General features: G+C 33.8%; 2 protein-coding genes across 2 annotated transcripts; one reads left to right on the top strand and one right to left on the bottom strand.

Annotated features, from left to right (window-relative positions):
* The first annotated feature begins 3,371 nt into the window (after positions 1–3,371).
* Positions 3,372–6,672, top strand: LOC126710418 (serine/threonine-protein kinase Aurora-1). The gene is made up of 9 exons (XM_050410862.1): positions 3,372–3,525; positions 4,201–4,317; positions 4,785–4,931; positions 5,031–5,126; positions 5,436–5,531; positions 5,625–5,721; positions 5,920–6,037; positions 6,233–6,305; positions 6,409–6,672. Exons 1-9 carry the CDS (start codon positions 3,490–3,492, stop codon positions 6,508–6,510), a joined length of 882 nt encoding a protein of 293 aa, XP_050266819.1. The 5' UTR covers positions 3,372–3,489; the 3' UTR covers positions 6,511–6,672.
* A 1,383-nt stretch (positions 6,673–8,055) lies between these two features.
* Positions 8,056–16,300, bottom strand: LOC126710417 (ATP-dependent 6-phosphofructokinase 6). Its single transcript, XM_050410861.1, is given in 14 exon segments — positions 8,056–8,474; positions 8,476–8,622; positions 9,123–9,277; positions 9,399–9,447; positions 11,346–11,611; positions 11,736–11,865; positions 11,970–12,038; positions 13,246–13,299; positions 13,460–13,618; positions 15,028–15,165; positions 15,294–15,356; positions 15,448–15,487; positions 15,609–15,655; positions 15,975–16,300. Coding segments are annotated over 14 exon segments (1,596 nt in total). The 5' UTR covers positions 16,095–16,300; the 3' UTR covers positions 8,056–8,315.
* Between the last annotated feature and the right edge of the window lie 4,791 nt (positions 16,301–21,091).

The following is a 21,091-nucleotide window of genomic DNA, read 5'->3' as shown; positions in this document are numbered from 1 at the left end:
ACTTTTAAAAAAAAAATCAAGATTTTATTTGTTATTTTTGACACGAGTGTTTAATTAAGGAGAAAAAGAATACATGTAATCGACCTTAAATAATATGTTAAGGATCCATATTCGATCCCAAAATTTCAAGACTAAAGTTTTTGTTGTTGTTGTTGCTGACACAAGAGTTTAGTTTGTTACTTTCTAAAAATTCAAGTTTTAATTTGTTATTTTAAAAATATATAGTTTAATTTGTTACACCCACTAAACTATATATAGGGTATAAATTGCAGTAAATCCTTGAGTCAATTACCAAACCTAGGTTGAGCAAAAGTCTAGGGATCTTCTAATCTAAGTAAAAGTTGACATTGTGTCTCGAACAAAAAAAAAAAAAGTACTCGGAAGTTTTGTTTCACATGAGAATGTTATCGGTTGCTAAATACTAACACATATGATATGACATCCTTTTATAATTTTTAGGGTAAATTGCAAAGTACACCTTTAACGTTTAGGGGTGATTGGATTTTACATCCCAATGTTTCGGAACTTTGATTTTACACCCCAACGTTTGGTTCCATTAGCAAATCAACCCCCAATTAGTTTTTGCTGTTAATTGCCATGTCATCTTACTGATGTGTTTTTTTTTTTTTTTTTTTTTGCCAAATAAGCCCCCAAAACGACATAGTTTCAAAGGAAATGAAGTGATGAACTAGCACATGCAAAACAGTGCCATTTTGCCCAAAGAGAAAACAAACAAAATCTGTTAGGACACCATTTCTTTCCCCACCAAACAGAATATCTCAAAATCCTAAATCTAAACCCACGAACCCAACCCTTGCCTTCCTAACCCTTATGAACCTAGACCACCACATCGACTCTGCAACCAGCTCCTTGCATCGTGGACCCAAACGTGAGTAAGTTCATTAAGGCTCCAGGTCAGCTCCTAGGTAGCAGCAGCGGCAGCGATCGATTCGGCCAAGCCAACAATTAGTAAGTTTATTTCTCTTCTCTATGGCTCTCTTTCTCTCTCTTTTTGGATTTTTCTTGCCATTGTTGGATTGGAATTTTTTGGGTTTTTTATTGGGTTTGCTAAGGCTTTTGTTGATTGGATTTGTTAAGGCTTTTGTTCAATTTTTTTTTGTTTGGGATTTTGTTACTGGATGCACAGAATGCTTGGGGTTTTTGTTAAATTTTTTGGGTGATGGATTTGTTGCTAGAACTCTCTATGTGTGTGTGATTTAAACTCATTTACTTTGCTATTGGAACTTCGAGTGTGTTTATGGTGGAGTTTGTTTCTCTTTATTTTAATGTCAGCAAGATGACATGACAATTAACAACAGAAACTAATCGGGGGGTGATTTGTTAACAAAACGAAACGTTGGGATGTAAAATCAAAATTCTGAAACGTTAGGGTGTAAAATTCAATCACCCCCAAACATTAGGGGTGTACTTTGCAATTTACCCTAATTTTTATTAGACTTAATGACAATTTTATAAACAATAATCAACACATTCACTAAGTTGACATAAATGTTAGTAAAAATTAAAGGCCCACATTAATTTATATATATATATATATATAATGATAATTACAGCTCATCCAAAGTAAAGTTAAAGGGTGTACTTTGAATTTTTGCCTATTTTTTATGCCAAATATTTTCAAATACAAAACTCTTTTATGGCGTCATTATTTGTCTTTTATCACATCTAATCTCTATAACTATGGCTTGTTATAATTGCGCATGTATATATGTTAGGCTACAATCTTACTTAATATCTTTTATTGGAGGTGAATTTTGACAAATCCACCATTGGATGACATGTTCTTCTTATATTCTTCATACTTGCAAAAATTTTAAAAAATTAAAGATCAGAAGCTATGTTATCAATAAATTGTTTAAATTACAAGTTTTTGTAGTTTAAAATTATGCATAAAATATAAGCTTATAGATCATATAGTAAATAATATCTGATTGAAACAAAATTTAACATGTGTATTAAGAGTTTAAAGAACATGCAATTTAACGGTTAGATTTTCAAAATATTTAATAATATTTATTTTATTGAGTAAGGTTGTAGTCTTAGGCTACAACTAATTTTGTAGCTAAACTTTGTTCTATCCTAAAATCTATGTAGTGAACGCCTTGATATGAGATTGAACACGTGTCTACATAATACATACTTTTATAATCTAAGCCAATTAAATCCACAATAAAGGCCTATCTTTGTTATATCCACTTTGTTTTTAGTTTTTTTTTTTTTTTTTTTAAATCAATTTTGTGTTATATCTATCTTTTGACCACTATAATTTAGATGATAACCCTTTTTAAAGAAAATAAAGCTAAGTTTAGTGTGGCAAATGTCTACTCCTCTTCTATCTAGATGTTTCTCACTACCTAATTTTCTCTCTCTCTATCACTCAGTCTGACAAATGTCTACTCCTCTGTAGTGTCCTTTGATAGAGATCTCAAGATCTTCACTAAATCACAATGCTCAAGCCCAACAAAATCCTAGTCAATGATAGCAAGATTGCTCACAAGATTTTTCTCGTGGTTTCAACCGATCTGACCAATGATTTATGCTCTTCGAATTAGACAACGATTTATATGTCGAGGGTCAACAATAGTTCCAACTTCATGAAACTTGATAGAATTGAGTCAATCTTTAGTTTTACCCCCAAACTCAAGTTTAGAGATCTTCTAGCACACCCAAGGGATGAATCCCTTGAAGGCCCCAAAACGAGGGGGTTTAAACCTAGGATCTAATGAGATCTTGGGAGCAACTAATCCAACATTTGAAATTTTTTTTTATCCAAACCTATTGAGGTTTAAGGTAATTGATCGATATACATAAAAGGAAAATGCCAAAGGCATAAACTATTTTCCAAAAACAATTTATAAATTGCAAATGTGATGAGTGTTTAATTGTTTACTAGAAAGTAAAAAAGTTAGGTCAATGATAAGTTCAGATGAGAATAAATAAAAATTTGTAAAATTAATATTTTGTTTAAATTTTATAAAATAATTTGTGACAGATAATATTACTCTTCTTTTTTATTTTTTGCTTAAGTAATATTTACTCTTCATACAATACTTTCTATTGGGATTTTTATTAGGTGGGTTCACCTAAAATATTTAATCATAGCCGTCTTTGACCATTTGGACACCACAACCCCATGCCCCACCGTTGATCTGTATGCAGCAAATCCTTGTCATTATTCTATTTTACTTCTAGGATCCACTGCTGCTCAACCTCAGGGACGCTCCTACCCCCATGTGATTAAAAAAAAAAAAAAACAGAAAAGACAGAAAATGCCAAAAAGTTTTTGAAAAAGCATCGAGAGCGGGATTGGACCACGTGGCGGCTCCTACGAACTCGACCGTTGTAATTACAGCTTATTCAAAACCCTCCCATCCACCACTCTCTCTTTCCTCGTTCGCCATCTTCTTCATCTCATCTCAGTCTCTCTCTCTCTCTCTCTCTCTCTCTCTCTCTTTCTCTCTCTCTCTAATGGCGATCGCTACAGAATCCCCACAGCAAGAGAAGGTAATTCAATTAGGGAAGAAAATGCTTCTAAGTTGTGTTATTAGGGTTTTGATTTGTATTCGCTGGGTTGGGTTTCTTTGTTTCTCAGATCTGAATTCTCTTTACCCATTTGCTTGATTTGTCAAAATTAATGGCTTTTCGTTGTTTCTTTAGCGAAATGCAAAGAAATTTTCATGGTCTAATTTGGAAGAAATCCCATTTTTCAATCTTTGGGGCTTTTGAAACCCAACCTCCCTGGGTTGGAAGCAAGGGTTTCTTCGCGAGGTCTCTTCTTGTTGTTCTTTTTCCTCTTTTTGGTTTTCGGGAAGGAATGGAGGAAAATCCCTAAAATCGCGAGGTCTCTTCATCACACTCTCTCATTCTTTCCCGAGAAACAAACAGAGTTCAAATTCTCTCTGTTTTTATTTTTTTGGCTGATTTAATCACATGGAGTTATGGATTTTTGGGGGGCTGTGGTTTGATTTGGTTCAATAAGTAAAATTTGAGCACCACAAATTTAAACTATTAGGGTTAGGGTTCGCAGATTTTGAGGTTCTGGGATGTTGGTTTATAATTTTTTTTTAAAAAAAATTTTAATCTAGGATTTGTCTGTTATAATATATCTGCTAATTTTTGTTAAATCTTTTGGTAATGGGTGATTACTAGGAATTTTAATTCTGTGCTTCATTTATATAGGCCTCTTCAGATGTTTCATCAGTGGAGAAAAGAAGATGGACACTCAATGACTTCGACATTGGAAAGCCCCTCGGAAGGGGAAAGTTCGGTCACGTCTATTTGGCAAGAGAAAAGAGGGTTAGTTCTCATGTGCTTTGATAATTCTCTAATTCTACCAACTATTTTTTTTTTTTTCAGTAATTATGGGTTATTTAATATGTTAATTATGTGATTTGTTTATTGTGGAATTTAAAATCTTTTAAAGTAGTAGTAGTCTGTGTTTTATCAAATCCGAACACTCTTTATGTTGTTTCTTTTGTCTTTGTGCCATTGCTAAGGAAAGTCTCCTTAGGAACTTGAGGAAATGAAAAATGAATTTAACTTATTGTTCAATTTTTAAGTTTCCCTAAGTGTGCCAAGAATGATGGTCAGTTGGATTTTTGTTTTTGTTTCTAAAATATCTATCAAGAAGATTGGTGAATGTGTTTTCATGGCAGTATGTCTATATCTTGTATTGATTAATATCTACATCACCTATTGGTACTTGTTGGTTTACTTCTTTGCAAACATGTTACCTAATTGATCTCTATGTATTGCTGAAACAGAGCAATCATATTGTGGCACTAAAAGTCCTCTTCAAGAGCCAGCTGCAACAGTCCCAGGTTGAGCATCAGCTACGCCGTGAAGTTGAAATACAAAGTCATCTGCGACATCCCAATATTTTACGCCTCTATGGATACTTCTATGATCAGGTAAATAGTAACCTTAAGCTCCTTTGTTCTGTGTGAAGCATGAATTTTGAAGTGGAAAAATATGATGCTGATTAACCATTGCAAAGCGGTTATTTGCAGAAAAGAGTTTATTTGATATTAGAATATGCGGCCAAAGGTGAACTTTACAAGGAACTACAGAAGTGTAAATACTTCAGTGAAAGACGTTCTGCTACTGTAAGTTATTTTTTTGCCATGCTCTCATTTTACTTCCATTAGTTTCCCCTCCCATTAATTCTTAAAGTATATCTTAAGGTTTTTACTAGCTACTACCTAATTTTTGGTTCCTCTGCTTTGTTTACATTACCAAGGCGAAGTTCCTTAAATAGTGGTTCAAAACTATTGAAAATATTGTTGTAGTGTATTGTTACTTGTCACATCTTATTCTATAACGTATAGTAGGGGGCAAGGACTTTATGTTTTCAGCTCATCTTTTATGCATGACTAATTTGAAGTTTTTGTGTGTGCCTATGGCGCATGAGACAGTATGTTGCATCCCTAGCCCGTGCCCTTATATATTGCCATGGAAAGCACGTGATACACAGAGACATTAAACCAGAAAACCTTTTAATCGGTGCACAGGTGATGACCAACCTCTAGCCACTATTTGTTCCTCTTCGTCCTTACTGGATGTACCCTTGTATTAATCAAGTCATTGTGGGTTTTCTTTGTCAGGGTGAACTCAAAATTGCAGATTTTGGGTGGTCAGTGCATACATTTAATCGCAGGCGAACCATGTGTGGTACACTTGATTACCTCCCTCCTGAGATGGGTATGTACACAAGGGACTTTTCTTCATTGATTTCCGACTTCTATTATATTATATGTTTGGTTTCATCTTTATGATGCAGTTCTGGGTTCAAATTGATTCTGTTTGTCAAAAAGTTAATTTGTTTTAAATGTTTGAGAATTACCTTACATGGCAGCTTATATGATAACTAATTTCCATTATATAATACTTGCCTAACAGTGGAGAGTGTTGAGCATGACGCAAGTGTGGATATTTGGAGTCTTGGTGTCCTTTGCTATGAGTTCCTCTATGGGGTCCCTCCTTTTGAGGCTAAGGAACACTCAGACACATATAGAAGGTAAGCGTGACTTGTAGAATGCATCAACATGATCAAAATTAGTGTCTTCACTTGTTCACCCACTATTAATGCTTTTTGTTGAGAGAGGTGTGGAATGCTAAAAAATTGGTGATGTTTAAAGAAAATCTTTTTCCTTGTAAAATCTAAGTTTCTCCTAAATGGATTTTCATATTGCCTTTAATGCTTGTTATACAGGATTGTGCAGGTGGATCTTAAGTTCCCTCCTAAACCAATTGTCTCTTCTGCTGCAAAGGACCTTATTAGTCAGGTTCCACTTTTTTGCTTTGCGCTTATTCTACTTAGCTAAAGTTTTTTAAATTTTCTTTTAAAAGATATGCTATGCCTGATTTTCCTCCCTTTTTCCGTAACAGATGCTTGTCAAGGATTCTTCTCAGCGCCTGCCACTACACAAGCTTCTTGAACATCCATGGATTGTTCAGAATGCTGAGCCCTCTGGTATATATAGGGGTTAATCAGCTTGCCAGATGTTGGTATTTTCCCATTTAAGGGGTCACTGTAGCATGTTTTGTACAAGTGATTCAGTCTTATCCAGTGCATTTGTGTCATAAACAGTTCATATATAATATGAATTTGTCCTGTAAACAATTCTTTGAAGATGATTTAATTTGCCCATATATATATTTCCATTATTAGCTAAAGAAAAGAATTTGATTTTGTGTTATTTAATTATTTAAATTCATTCAAAACTTCCTCGTTTAGATCATTCGCATTAACAAATAAAACCATTACTAATTTATTATGACTCTCGTGCATGTTCCAAACAATGCGCTTGGTTTTTTATGAAAGAATAAAAGGTGACAAGATAATAAAAATTGTTAGCTTTTTATAGCATAATAGCATCCCAGTTAGGGAGGTTTTGGCTGCTAGAATTGTAGCAAGCTATGCAGAGAGCAAGATGAGTCAATTGCGCATTTGCTTAGAGAGTGTAGTTTTGCGTGACAATTCTGGGCTGAAATTCATGCTCCTCGGATTTCCTCTATGCCTATTCATAATGTGAGTGACTGGCTGCAAGCAAACTGCCAAAGCAAGCTAATCCATCGCAGCTCTATTCCTTGGAATTTAATTTTTCCTCTTGCTGTTTGGAACATTTGGAAACACCGCAACAACCTTCACAGATTCTGTATTAATGAGGCAAGGGAGTATTTTTATTGCATTGCTAAATCTGGGAGGAAGAAATTACCTGTGAAATAAAACAAGCCACCTGTAGAGTGGTTAAAATTGAATACAGATGGTGCTTCAAGTGGGAATCCAGGTAAGGCAGGGGGTGGTGGTCTAATTAGGGACTGTGATGGGAAATGGATCAAAGGTTTTTTGAGATCCATTGGGCATGCCTCCAGTTTTGTTGCAGAATTTTAGGCTTTAAGAGATGGATTGAAGCTGGCTTTAGGCATCGGAGTTCAGAGGTTGGTTGTGGAGTTGGATGCTAAAGTGGTGATCAGTCTCATCACTTCCACAGGTGGTTCTAAAAAACCGTATCTTCCTCTTCTTAATGATTGCAGATACGTGCTAAGCAGGTTCCTCTAGACCCAAGTGGTCCATGAGTTCAGGGAAGGGAATAGGTGCGCCGATGCACTTGCAAGAATGGGCAGCAACATGGCTGAGGAGTTTTTGGTTTTTGATAATCCTCCTAGTCCTGATGTTTTGTATTTTGTTAATACAGATGCTGCTGGTGGTGTATAATAGGACCTCTAACTTTGTTCTCACTGATATGGTGAGCTAGCTCTGTTTGTATTTCCCCTTACCCAAAAAAAAAGAGAGCATTTATCTGAATCACAAGCTGGTCACTGATATGGTGAGCTAGCTCTGTTTATATTTCCCCTTAACCCAAAAAAAAAAAAAAAAAGCATTTATCTGAATCACAAGCTGGGACTTGTTTAAGAGATAACTGTCCGTCTAGGAAAATACTTATTTGGGGCTGGGTACAGTGAGAGAGGAATAAGAAAATAATTATTTGTAACAAAATTCTATTTTGCCTGATGTACGTGTTTTAGGGTTGATTAGGCAAAAACATATATCATATTGCACCATATAATTTTACAAAGGGTAAGGACAATTGTACTGCCAGAAACTTCAATTTAAGAAAAAAAGAAAAAGCCAGACACTTCAATTTGCTTCCACGCCCTTCAAGGAAGCAAATTGGAACCTCAACCTAAATTACCATGGGGCGATAAAATTTGAAATAAAAATAACATATATAACTTCATTGGGAAACCTTCCCAAGCAACCTCCACGGGACTACAAAATAAAAATAAATCTTCTACAATTTAGCCATATTCAGATTCATAGCAACTAAGAGGGGTAGGCACTGATAAGAGTAGCCACTGATTATCACAGGTATAAAGACGATGTCAAGTGCTCTTTTTATGTCATGCTCTGGGATATCTTTAGTCAATGACTCGTCATCTTTAGTATTTCCCTCCATCCTCCAACTGGGTTTGAGTTTGAGGTTCTTCCTTTTCAATGAAATCTTTAGGATTCAGAAAGCTTGGCTGGTTGGTTGATGCAAGGACTCTTGCCCACATCCTGTCAGTAATCACAACCTTGTTCTGCTTCTCAGTGATGCGCTGTATATAAAAAATTCAGACAAAAGATCTCTCTAGTAAGTCTTTTGGACTTTGGTCAAACAGAAGATATTCATTAAAAGAGAGTGACAAGCAAGAAAGAAAATGTAACTGAAGATAAAGAGCTATCAAAAATAAAAATTTATCTAAAACAATATAATATTTTTATTTTATTTATTTTTGTTCAATGGAAATGGAATGACCACTCGTGCAGGAAATAAAGTGTATGAAGAGGTATCTTGAAGGTTACCTCCAGAGGTCAAGATAATTTGTAAAGATAAGAAATACAGCACATAAAAGAGTTTATTACATTCACCATTTAACCTTTTTCTTTATATTTTCTTTTTATAAGTCATTTCCTTGGTTTCAAACACCACTTCCTTTTATGCTCAGATTAAAACAGATAATTAGTAACTAACAACATGAATTAGTGTCAAAATGAGACCGTTGATGTTAAAATACAAAATAATACAGTGCTCATCTAGGGTGACAGAATTACATACATTGAAAGGAATCATAGCATGTCTGCCATTGACTGGCCCAACTACGAAGCCTGTATAACCAGCCATTGCACCATGAACTGCACTGTGAGAAAGAAGCGTGCTGTAGACATTGTCGGAAGCATTTCCTGGAATTGCTCGGATCATGTAAGTAGGATCTGCAAGATTAACTTATTAGAATAAAATAGTTGTAAAATATCCAGATCAAATTAGAGACTCATTTGAAGATAAAGAAAACACAAATACACACAAAAAGAAGCAAAATCTGAGGCCACCAACCTATATGTTTAAGATTAATGACCATCTTCTCTTGTCCTGAAAAATAATCCTATAACAAGAAAAGCTGAGACTGTTAATAGACCAAAAGAAATCTATATTGAACCTCCAAAAAAAAAACAATATCTCAAAACTGAGGATAATATTAGGATCTCTTCACTAACAATATAATTAGCATCTTTTTGCAACCAGATGATTGAACAAAAGAATCTGGCAGCAGAAACTTGTGCCAATTACTTGCTATGTCAAAGGAGTAAAGAAAATGACTTAGTAAAATATTAACCACTTCTTTTAGAATTCTTCAATGAATCTAGCACCATACTACGCAGCAGCTCAGGTTACTAATCTTACTAAGATCTAATCCAAAGCAAAACTTTATGAAACATTGCATGATATTGTACAGAAGATGAAGCATGTTATGAATATGGCATACAGAAACTACAATATGGATAAGCTGATGATATAATTCTTCAAATGGTAGAATACAACATAGCTGGATATGAGATAAATATGATATTATATACATATATATATACACACACACACATATATGTCTGTGTATAAATACATGTGTCGTGTGTGTGTGTGTGACTGACAAGACCAAGTTACAACTAGTACAACTCTTTATTAATGTTACACTGCTCAATAACTTCTTATTTAATTAATATATTAAAAATTAACCCATTAGGTTATAAGTTTTCATTCTTCTTAACATACACACCAAATTTTATATTAACTGGATGTTATTTACTATTTGATCCACAAACTCATGTTTTTCCTACAATTTTAAAAAAATAAAAAATAAAAAACAAACAAACAAACAAACATTGTAATTTTAACTTTTTATAGATGAGATAATTATTGTTCTCTGATCATCTTGAAATTTTGCCAATACGAAGGGTATTAGGAAAAAATGTAATCTAACAGTGGCTTCGTCAAAACATGCATCCAACAGAAAATTATTGAATGGTATACCATTGCCAAAAGTTTCGTCAATGCAACGTGAACCCAACTCTCTCTCTCTCTCTCTAAATATATATATGTGTGTGTGTTCAAATATAATGTAGGCAGTTTCAGCAAGGAAAACACTTGTAGTTGAGCCGAGTGTTCTTTTTCTTTAATGAATCTATACTTCAGGGCAGCTCATAGCCTAGGTCCCCCATGCCCCAAAAATTTACAAGAAGATTCTAGAAACAAACCCCCCCCCCCCCCCCCCAAACAACACCCAAATTACAAAAAGGGTTCCAAGTTCCCCATTACACAGAGGCCCAAAAATTGTACAAAAATATGCCAAAAACTTTAGGATAATAATTATTTTTTCTCAAAAGAAAATACAGGTAGGTTTTGCATTTTTTCCCCATCTCCAGGACCCCAATGTAATATGAAAATTATTGATTATATAAAAGATTAGGTTTTTTTATTTTTTTCAATACATGCATGCTACAAAATTTCTCACAATACTTATTATTTTTGTTTTTGGAGAAATTTTTTTTGAAAATTAAAATTGAAAAAATTACTTAATATCAATTATATCACAAGCTTAAGTAGAGTATCTATGATCGATTGTAAAAGATATGTTAGTAAAATCCAAATACAAAAAGTTATTTTGTATTTTGTATCTCAAAGGCAAAAAGTATTATTTTCAATACAAATTTATAATATACAAATTTAAATAAATATTATTTCATTAATATTAAAATATTTTAAAAAGTCAAATTAAAGTTTTGACCTTAAAACCTCAAATCCTGTATACTTATAAATGAGCCATATATTCTGTAGATGATGACATAATAACTTCATTGTGTAAACCCCAAGGTTATATATTTTATACATCCATAATGTGGACATAGATAACATGTCCATGCTTCAACCATAAACCAATTAGATAAAAGAAATTTAAATCCAAAATTGATAAAAATTTTAAGAGATTTTTCATTTCACAAGAGATACCTTGATCTTCTGAGATAGCCATAGCCCAACATCTGGTAGTAGCTTGTTTCCCGAAGCATCCTTCAAGTCCGTATTTTGAAAGCTCTCTGAAAGAAGATCCAGCCCTGCTCCCTCAGCTATCACAATTACCATATGCCCATTCTCTTTGAGTCGTTTTTCAATATATTCAAAAAGTCCACCTTTTCCTTCAAGATGGAAGGGAGACTCAGGGATCAGACAACAATCCACATCCCGGCTGGCAAGAGTAGCATACATAGCAATGAAACCTGCATCAATAAAACAGAGAAATTATATTGATTACAAATATGTAAATACTGTATAAATAAATTAAAATCATAAATGCAAAGCTTTAAAATTCACAAGAATATTAAAGACAAACACAGAGCTTACCACTGTAGCGTCCCATTAATTTTACAACACCAAGACCATTTTCAAAGCTTCCAGCTTCAACATGGGCAGCATTAATGGCTCGTTGAGCTTCTTCAACCGCAGTATCAAAACCAAAGGACTTGTCGATAACCTGAATTAATGGAAGGTCCCACCTAAGTTATTTCCAGAATTAATGTACATAAAAAAAGATGAGAAAAATTAGATTTAGTATGGTTAAGTGGAGTGAATAAGAACCGGAATGTCGTTATCTATGGTTTTAGGAATTCCAGCAACTGCAACTTTAAGGCCACGCCGTCTAATTTCCTGCACCATTGGAACTAAAATATTTTAATATCTAAGCCACAAGTATGACGGTGGGCTAAATGTTGGCTATGTGTCAGGTCAGGTAGGTTAAGCACTTATGATAACATGAATGAAGCTTAAACTCAAGTTCAACCCATTTAAGATACCAGTAATATGGATCCAACGCATATAACCCATTATCTTCATTATTATTCTATATTTCATAACATATTAAATATTTCTATGAAAGGAAAGGTTGATAATAAAAATTTCTGATCATTGTTTATGTTATAATTAATGCTTTGATAAACTCTACAGAAGAAGTTACGTAAACTATAATAATAAATTGAACATATATTATATTCATTATATAAATTACAGTTTCTAGGCAGAGTATGGTGACCTGTCAGGTAAAGGAAAGGATGGTCAGCCAAACTAAACACTTATAAATGGGCCAAGAGAGTGCAGGTCAATCCCTCAAAAACAAGGGAAGGTTCATAGATTGTCAAAAATCTAAAGCCCTATGTTTTACATTCAGAGTAGAACAATCACTCACACACACACACACACACACACATTCAGATACAGAGAACAACAGTGTTATACAGTAACAGAGATGCATACTTTTTTTTCTTTCTGGTAACTGAGAAAGACACAAGGACAAGGGTGCCGAAATAAATAGAATAAAAGATGTTAGAATTACGGAGAAAGAGTCTAAGAGCATTTGATAATGTCTATGCACAGCCCAGGAACATCAGTAGACATCAAATGACTAAAACCTGAAATTATCACAGAACTCTGGCAGACCATTCAAGTTAGTGACTCTTAATTGTTATGCATGTGTGTGTGAAAAACCTTAGGAAACTGTTTCTTGACTATGTATTTTATCAGCTGGACTTGCAAAGTAAAAGTTAGGTTAAAAGCTAATATTGAAGAAGAATAGTGTATTTATCTATCTATTTATAAGTAGACATGGGGATGTGTGTGTGAGAGAGAGAGAGAGACTTTGCTGCTAATGATCAAGATCAGGTGAAGTTGGTGATAAATTGTGGTTGACACAGATCTAACATTTTGCAGAAATCTGAAAATAAGATGCTAGCCACATCCTCTATCGAGTGGCCTCAAGTATCACATTCAACATCCCCAAAAATTGAGGAGAAAAGATTACATTATTAAGTCCATTCTATCCAAGATCTCTTACTGCCTCTAATTTGCTAACTTTAATTACCTCAAATATGACAGCTGCTCCTCTCTGAGTTCCATCTCCTCCAATTATATAAACCTGGAAAATTAAAAGAAATAATAAATACTTAAACCTAAGGAATTGTGTACCTGGCTCAAAAAAATATATAAAATGTACTTTAAGTTTATTGATTATACAAAAATCACTGCAACATTATTAATTGAAATATAAAAAATAAAAATAAAAACACTTTCCACACCTGATTAATCCCACGATCCTGAATGCTGTCAACTATCTTTGAGGTATCATGGCCTCCTCGCGATGTCCCAAGGATGGTACCACCACGTTTATGGATATCATCAACAATCTTGGGTGTTAAAGGAACGGTATTTTTGGCATAGAAACCCCTGTATCCTCCCTAGATACACATCAAACATAATCTTCTGTCAGCCACTGAGCTACAAAGTGAATCCCAAATTATGAGATTGAAACATTAAGCTATAAGAAATATCAACACTTCCTCCCCTTTTCTCCTTCTTTTTAAAAGTCATATCAAAACTTTATCTGCCAATCCTGTATTGCTAAGACATGTTCTAATAACAAGGTTCATCCATGTTCAAGACCTTGACCTCTAACACCACTTGGAAATGGACACCAGGTACAAATCCCCTAAGTGTTAATCCATGATGTAACTTTTATTCAGATATGGTGTTATGCGCAAGTATATGTCCAGGAGCTGTACTTGTCTGCTTTCCATATGTTTTATAGTTTCCATAATTTTAGATGCATAAAAAATCCAATAACCCATAATTATATCATGCACCATCAACACTGTACTCTAGGGTGAAGCAAAGGTTTCAAGGGCAAGGTGCTGATGATAATCAAAACCTATATTAAAAAATGGTGTTGCCCAACCTAGACAAGCCTCTATGAAGGTAGAAAACATAGGGACATAAAGTTTACGCTTTTGGTTCTTGGACTTATCCAGAATTGATTATTTTCTAATTAATTTCTTGATATGGCCCTATCCTGCATCCTCGGGACAATTAGTTGAAGGTCAGCATGTTAAAACTTAAAAGCCGTAGGACAACTGAAAAAATGGCAGCCACAGCACAAACCAAGGTCACACCAACTTGCACAGAATATAGAAAATTTCAGGAAAAAAAAAAAAAACTGATTGCTCTAAAAGGAAAAATAAAGCACCCAGAGCTTCTAGAATAACAGAGGAAGGCATCAATTTTTTACTATGAAAAAATTTGCAATATATTGATATGGCACTTATAATATTTTTTCTTTATTCAGTAATAGTAGAATCTTCTAAATTTCTACAAGCCTTAAGCATGTACTGCCTGTGTTACCCAAAAGCCAATGCCAATACTAAAACCAATACTAGTAGCTCTAAATTCTAATAAATACATGTTAATAAATGGTCCTCCTCATGGACGTAGCTTTTGCCGCATTCAGTCTTAAATTAATTGGAACCACTGGCTCCTATGTTGTTATGCCTTCCAGCTAGCATTATTGCAAGGTTATATAAATGACATGCATATGACTGATCATCTTAAATTCACATATAGTCTATTTTCGAATATGAAATGTAAAAATTTATATGCTCATTGTAATTCATAGAAATTGACTCTTGTCTCACATTTACCCTTGTTTTTCCTTTGTTGGCAATAATGGGGAGAAGGATTGGATTACCTAAAGATTTTCAACTATGTGACTCATTTTAGGAAAACTATAAGCAACATAAACACGTAAAGCAAAGAAAAAATCATAACAATAACTCAAATTTTTAGCAAAGCATCAGTTAATGCGATTACTCACATCTATCCCAAGGATTTTATTGACACCATACATGTGATAAAGGCCACAAACAATTTCCCTAATCACAGTGTTGAGCCCGGGGCACAGACCACCGCATGTCACAATACAGGCATGAACTTCATCCGAATCAAAATAGATCTGCGCAGCATAATAAACATGTCACTAACATAAAATCCAACCAAACAAAGCATAAAGATAATTGAAAAAAAAAAAAAAATTTAAAATCATCAGCATTCAGATATGACAAGAATCAAGAAGTTTAATACCTTTTGGCGAGGTCCTGTACGCCGAAAGTGGACCCCTCTTGGGCTATCCTTGTGAACAACAATCTGTATTATGAGCAAAACCAAATTTAAATGTGCACTAATCACAATCTATAAAAGGGGCATTTGAATCAAATGATGCAGAGATCAGAACTACCTTCTGAGCAACTGTATCATCCACATTAACAAAATACTGCCTGAAATCAATGAAAAATCCTTGTAAAAATATATCTTATTCTAAAATCAAAACCAGTAAAAAATATATATAAAAAAATTAAAAATTAAATAAATAAATAAAAACAAAAAGCTGTTACTTACTTAACGACTGAATAAGCAGGATTGAATTGCAATGGATTTTGAAAAGTCTGCCATACAACACAGCATCCATCAGAATAAAATATATTGATCACAAAATTTAAAATTTAAAAAAAAAAAAAAAAAAAAAAAAAAAAAAAAAAAAAACATATAGGGTCCAATGTTTCAATGAGCAATGTGCAACGGTAAAATTTGTTAGTTTTTTTCTTTTATAAGATTAAATTACTCAGCGAAAAGGACATTGATCCAACAACAATAACTGTTAGTTACTACTCGGTAGGACCAGATCAAAACCTAAAGGAATAATATATAAATAAATAAATAAAAAGTAGAATTCAGAGGAAAAAAAAAGGAGAGAAAGACAGATACAGGAAGATCAGGAAGAAAATCGGTGAGGTGAGGAACATCTTCGAGAACGTAACCAGCTTCGCCATGAATCACTTTCATATTCGTTTGCGAATTTTCAGAGCACTCCATTCCCTTCCCCATCCAAACCAAACCAAACCAAACCAAAGAAAACCAGAGAAGACTCCGAGATTTTTTTGTGTTTGTTTGTTTGTTTGTTTTTCTAATTTATCAATCTCAGATTTGAGAGAATTATAAGTGTTTACTATTTATAAAGAGCGATGCGAGAGTTGACGGTATGTGAATTGTGTGAGTGGCAGAGTGAGGAGAGAGGAATATGCGACGTCGGTTTGAGTTTTAACTGTGAATTCGCCAGCAATTATTGCTATAAAATAGTATAATTAGACAGCGCTAACCTGCTCGCTAGATTTTTTTTTTATATGGTCCGGATACAAATTATTTTATAATATTTTTATTAATTTTTGTTTAGATTTATCATTAATATTATTTTTTTATTAATTATTAGTAATCATGCGTCACGTTAAAAATTTATAAAAAAAAATTGTCAAATAATTGAAATCTCAAACATTAACCTTCTTTTTTAAAAAAAAATAAAAAATGTGCGCGAGGTTAATGGTTGTCAGATTCGACATTTTGTGACCTGGTTTTGGGGAAAACAGGTGGCCGGGCTTTGGGTTTGGTTTTTTAAAAGCAGTAGTTTTTTACTTTACTGGCTACTGTTAAAAAAAAAAAAAAGGGAAGAAAGGATGTCGTATTGACTATTGACTTTTGTTTGGATGGTCATAGCCCGAGGTTCTAAGTGCAAAACAGGTGGCGGGATTTTACGGCATCTCTTGTTTGTTGGTCCAATCAGCTTTTCTTATGTTGCTAATGTTTTTTGGACTGGAATGGCTGCTAATGTTTTTTAATAGGTCCAGTGACTTTTTCTTGTGTTGGTTTTATTTTTGGGTGGTCACGTTCATTTATTTCAATATTAATGTTTTCTTAAAAATAAGTTATTTTTAAATTTTATTTTTTATTTAATATAAAAAAAAATTATTTCATTTTTGTTTATGTTTGGTTGAATTTGAAAAAAAACAAAATCTTATTTTTCTGTAGTTGAAAATGTCCTTAAAAATGAGATAGGGTTGTTTTTAATAATATATTATCTCGTTAACTTCCTTTATTTAGTATGATATAAAATATAATTGTTTTTATACAATTTTTAGCAAGAAAATCTCTAAAAATAAGCTATATTTTAAAGATTAATTTTTGGTGACTGAAAATAATTTTTCTTTGATATATATTTTTTTTCCTAAAAAAAGAAAAAAAAATCCATCAAAATAAGAGTATTGGATTAAACTATCAAGCCAAAGGAATCACACTCTCACTCCGAGATTCTCATCACAACTTTAGTGTATGTATATATATTAAGTGTCAAATTAATTTGGTCCATTAAAGTGCTAAATTTATCAAACCGTTTTATTTGTAGTCTTGTTCAGTTATTTGTTTCAATTATTAACTGTGGCGGTCAAACATTCTCAAAAAAAAAAAACTGTGGCTGTCAAAAAGCGAAAGAACCACTTCATGTCTTAAATGATGATTTTACTATTTTATTATCACAATTAAGAACACGTTGGTAGATTGTAATAGACACTGTAATCTATATATATATATATATATATAAATAAAACCGAAGCCGTAGAAGCTCCCACAATTTTCCACATCATCATTATTTTTAAATATCAGCATTATAAAACAAAAATTCTGATTTTAATAACTATTTCTCCCCGATACTCCTCCTTCTCCTCCCTTATAAAAACCCGATCAACTCTTTCTCCTCCCATCTTCCTCTATATCCCCAGCACAGCACAATCCAAAACCAAATCAAAACAGTAAGCGTAAGCACAGACCCAAACCAAAAGTTTCATCAACTCTTTCTTCCAACCACCCAAAAACACCCACTAACAGCAAAACCCATGGCCATCCATGGCTACCCACGACCCCACGGCTACCCACGGCCACCCACAACCCCACGCCGGTCTAAAGCCACCCACGCCGATCTGGAGCCACCCTCGCCGATCTGAAGCCCTCCTGAAGCCCACCCACCCAAAGCCGATCTGAATCCCACCCACCCAAAGCCGATCTTGAGAAGAGAGAGGCTTCACCGTGAGTCATGAGAGGAAGAGAGTAGAGAGTGTGAGAGAAAGAGATGAGAAAAAAAAAAAAAAAAAAAAAGAGGCTTTACCGTGAGCCTTGAGCCGTGAGAGGAAGAGAGTAGAGAGTGTGAGAGAAAGAAATGAGAAAGAAGAAGAAAATAAGAAGAGAGAGGTCAGAGGAGTTTGAAGTGAGAGGAAGAGAGAAGGTAGAGAGAACGCAGAACAGAGAGAAGGAGAAACAGTGAGAGAGATGACATTTATGACACCATCACATGCCTTATTATTCACAAAACTGCCATTACAACATTTTATAAAAATATTTCTTTTAAATAAATAATCAGATAATCATTTTTAAATATTTTAACTTAATAATAATAGTAAATAAATTCTGGCATAAAAAAAAAAAGTAGTAAATAGATGACTTTATTTCAATTTAGGAAAAAAAAAAAAAACTTATTTCAGCCCAAAAATAGTAGAAGTAATAACCATATTATTATTGTCTAAAGTCTAATTGAAATGCACAAAAAAAAAAAAATTGCATAGATAGGTGATAGCTTAAACACTTCATTCATTGTTTTTTTTTTTTTTTTTTTTAATTTAAGTAATAGCTTAAATTCTTCATTCATTATTGAAATTTTTTTCATAATCAATAGTTTTCCCGTGCATCGCACGGGTTAGCGACTAGTATAATAGATATTCCTATAACATAACTATTCGGTTGTTTGGTTATATTTTTATTACAACGAATAGTTATTCATTATGAATAGTTATTCATTATGAATAGTTATTTTTCAAAATGAGGAATCACTATTCCTAATTAAAAGTACTGAATATCTATTCCTTCATCTTATGTAATAATTTAAAAAAAAAAATTCCTAAAAAGTCGTTAGTTGCCACATCTTCAAAAGGAAAGAAAATAAATTTTCCTTCTTGTGAATTATTAGCTCTATTTTGAACACCCTAAATTACACTTATTTTAGGAAATTTGACTTTAAAATGATATAATTACACATTCTTTTTATACTCTATTAAATTGTGGATGCATATTCAGGATTCTGTTTCTAAAAATGGTCACCAAACTAATGAATAGTAATACTTATTACATTCCAACTTAGTGTATTATTTGTAATACTTATTCCTATTCCTATATAATAATCATTACAGTGTACCAAACGTAACCTAATTTCTTTAGAGATAAGAAGTCAAGTCTATTTTATAATCCCAATACAAAGATTAAGAAGGCTTATGTCATATAATTAAGAGAGAAATGGTATTTATTTCATTGATGTTCAATTTGAAAGCTAATTAAAGAAAAACACAAGTGTTGATCCTCGGGTCTATTTCGAGGAAGATGTTTCAAAATGGATGAACTCTCTCTCTTTCTTTTTTGGACTCTTTTCTCTCTCTCCCCTCCTCCAGTGTTTTTCTTACTTTATGGGTTTGTTTGGATACCGCTTATTGTTGAAAATTGAAAACACTGCAGTAAAATAATTTTTAAATGTGTGAATAGTGTCGTGGGACCCAATTTTAAAGTTATTTTCGCATTAAAAAAAAAGTACTTGTGGGTCCTGTGAACAGTGCACATGACCTACCATTTTTCAGCAAAATGCAAGAACGCAATGAAAACGTGCGTTCCAAACGCACACTATATATCCAGCTTGAATGCATATTCTAAACTTGGAGGGTTACTATCTATACTATTAATAAGAGAATTTCCTGTTTCGTCTTCAATTTTTGGCATACCAAAATATCCTTATATAAATTCTTAAACTCTTTAAAGTATCTCTATCTTTTAGTTGAATAATTTAAATTTAAAAATACAAATTGGTTAAAAAAGTAATTTACTATTTTAAAAATAATTCATAACTTAAGGCTTTCAAAATTTTATCAAAATCCTAAAAATGATGACAATATCTGCATCTCACTTTTAAACATTATTTCATTAAATCTAAAATAAAAAAATAAAAAATAGTCTTATTGCACGTGTAAAGCGCGTGTGATGAATCTAGTAACTTTATAAGGTTTTGTTCTTTAGGTACTAACCCACTTTAATTTTTGAAAAGATAATTCATGTAATTTTTAAATAAAAAAAAATCAATAAAAATCAATTATTCCAAACAAGAATCGGACAATGATGATTAACATGATTATTACCCACATTTTTTTAACAACCGAGGAATTTATATATTTTTTAATATCTAACTGTTCTCTTGGACATATGTAGTCCCCCATTCCAAATGCACCAAGTTATTATAGGGAGGAATCTAGTGGGTGTGGCCCTCGGGTGTATATAGTTCTCTCGTCTCAAATGTACCATGGCCATCCTACTCACATCAGGTATTGTCTGTTTTGGGATGGACAGGGTCAACTCTTGCTCCCACCTGCACGGATTTACTCAATTCCACATCGGGGAGAAATGCCTCTCACCCTTGCCTTATAAGCACTTGGCCTAAGGAAGGGTGTACCATAGTGTGTGTGATTAGAGCAAGTCTCAAAAACTGCTGGCGCATACCTATGGTAGAGGCGTGTCCTTACCACAGGTAACTAAGCCGTGCAAGTCCTTCAACCCCAAAGCAGACAATACTCTCGGATGGGCATTGCCCTCCAAAGGCGCCTTTTGGGGTTTAAGGGGAAACCCCCACCTAGGGCTGTCCACGAGTCGGTTCGGGTCAGGTTTGTGTCCAACCCGGAACCGACCCGCCAGAATCGGGTGACAAAGAAATGCACCCGCCGCCGATCGTTGGAGTAATCGGATCGGGTGGATCAAACCATCAACGGGCGGCGGGCGGGTCGGTCGGGGTCGAAAATCCATAAAACGGCGAAAACCGGTGTGAAAACGGTGAAAATTCGGCCAAAATCTTCGAGGTTTCTCCAGATCCGGCCTAATCTAGGCCATTTTCGACAAGATCTTGAAAAAAATGGTCTAGATCTCACCGGATCTACCAAATAGCGCCGGAAATCTTGTGGGTCGGTCGAGTCGGT

Source organism: Quercus robur, chromosome 12, assembly GCF_932294415.1.
Source record: "Quercus robur chromosome 12, dhQueRobu3.1, whole genome shotgun sequence".
NCBI lineage: Eukaryota > Viridiplantae > Streptophyta > Magnoliopsida > Fagales > Fagaceae > Quercus > Quercus robur.
Note: the sequence above shows the minus strand (reverse complement) of the source record. Positions and strands in the feature narration are given on the sequence as shown.

Coding starts and splice junctions, on each gene's coding strand:
- LOC126710418 (XM_050410862.1), top strand. CDS start 3,490: ATGGCGATCGCTACAGAATCCCCACAGCAAGAGAAG. Junction 4,932..5,030: donor ATGGATACTTCTATGATCAG/GTAAATAGTAAC, acceptor GGTTATTTGCAG/AAAAGAGTTTATTTGATATT. Junction 5,532..5,624: donor ACCTTTTAATCGGTGCACAG/GTGATGACCAAC, acceptor TTTCTTTGTCAG/GGTGAACTCAAAATTGCAGA.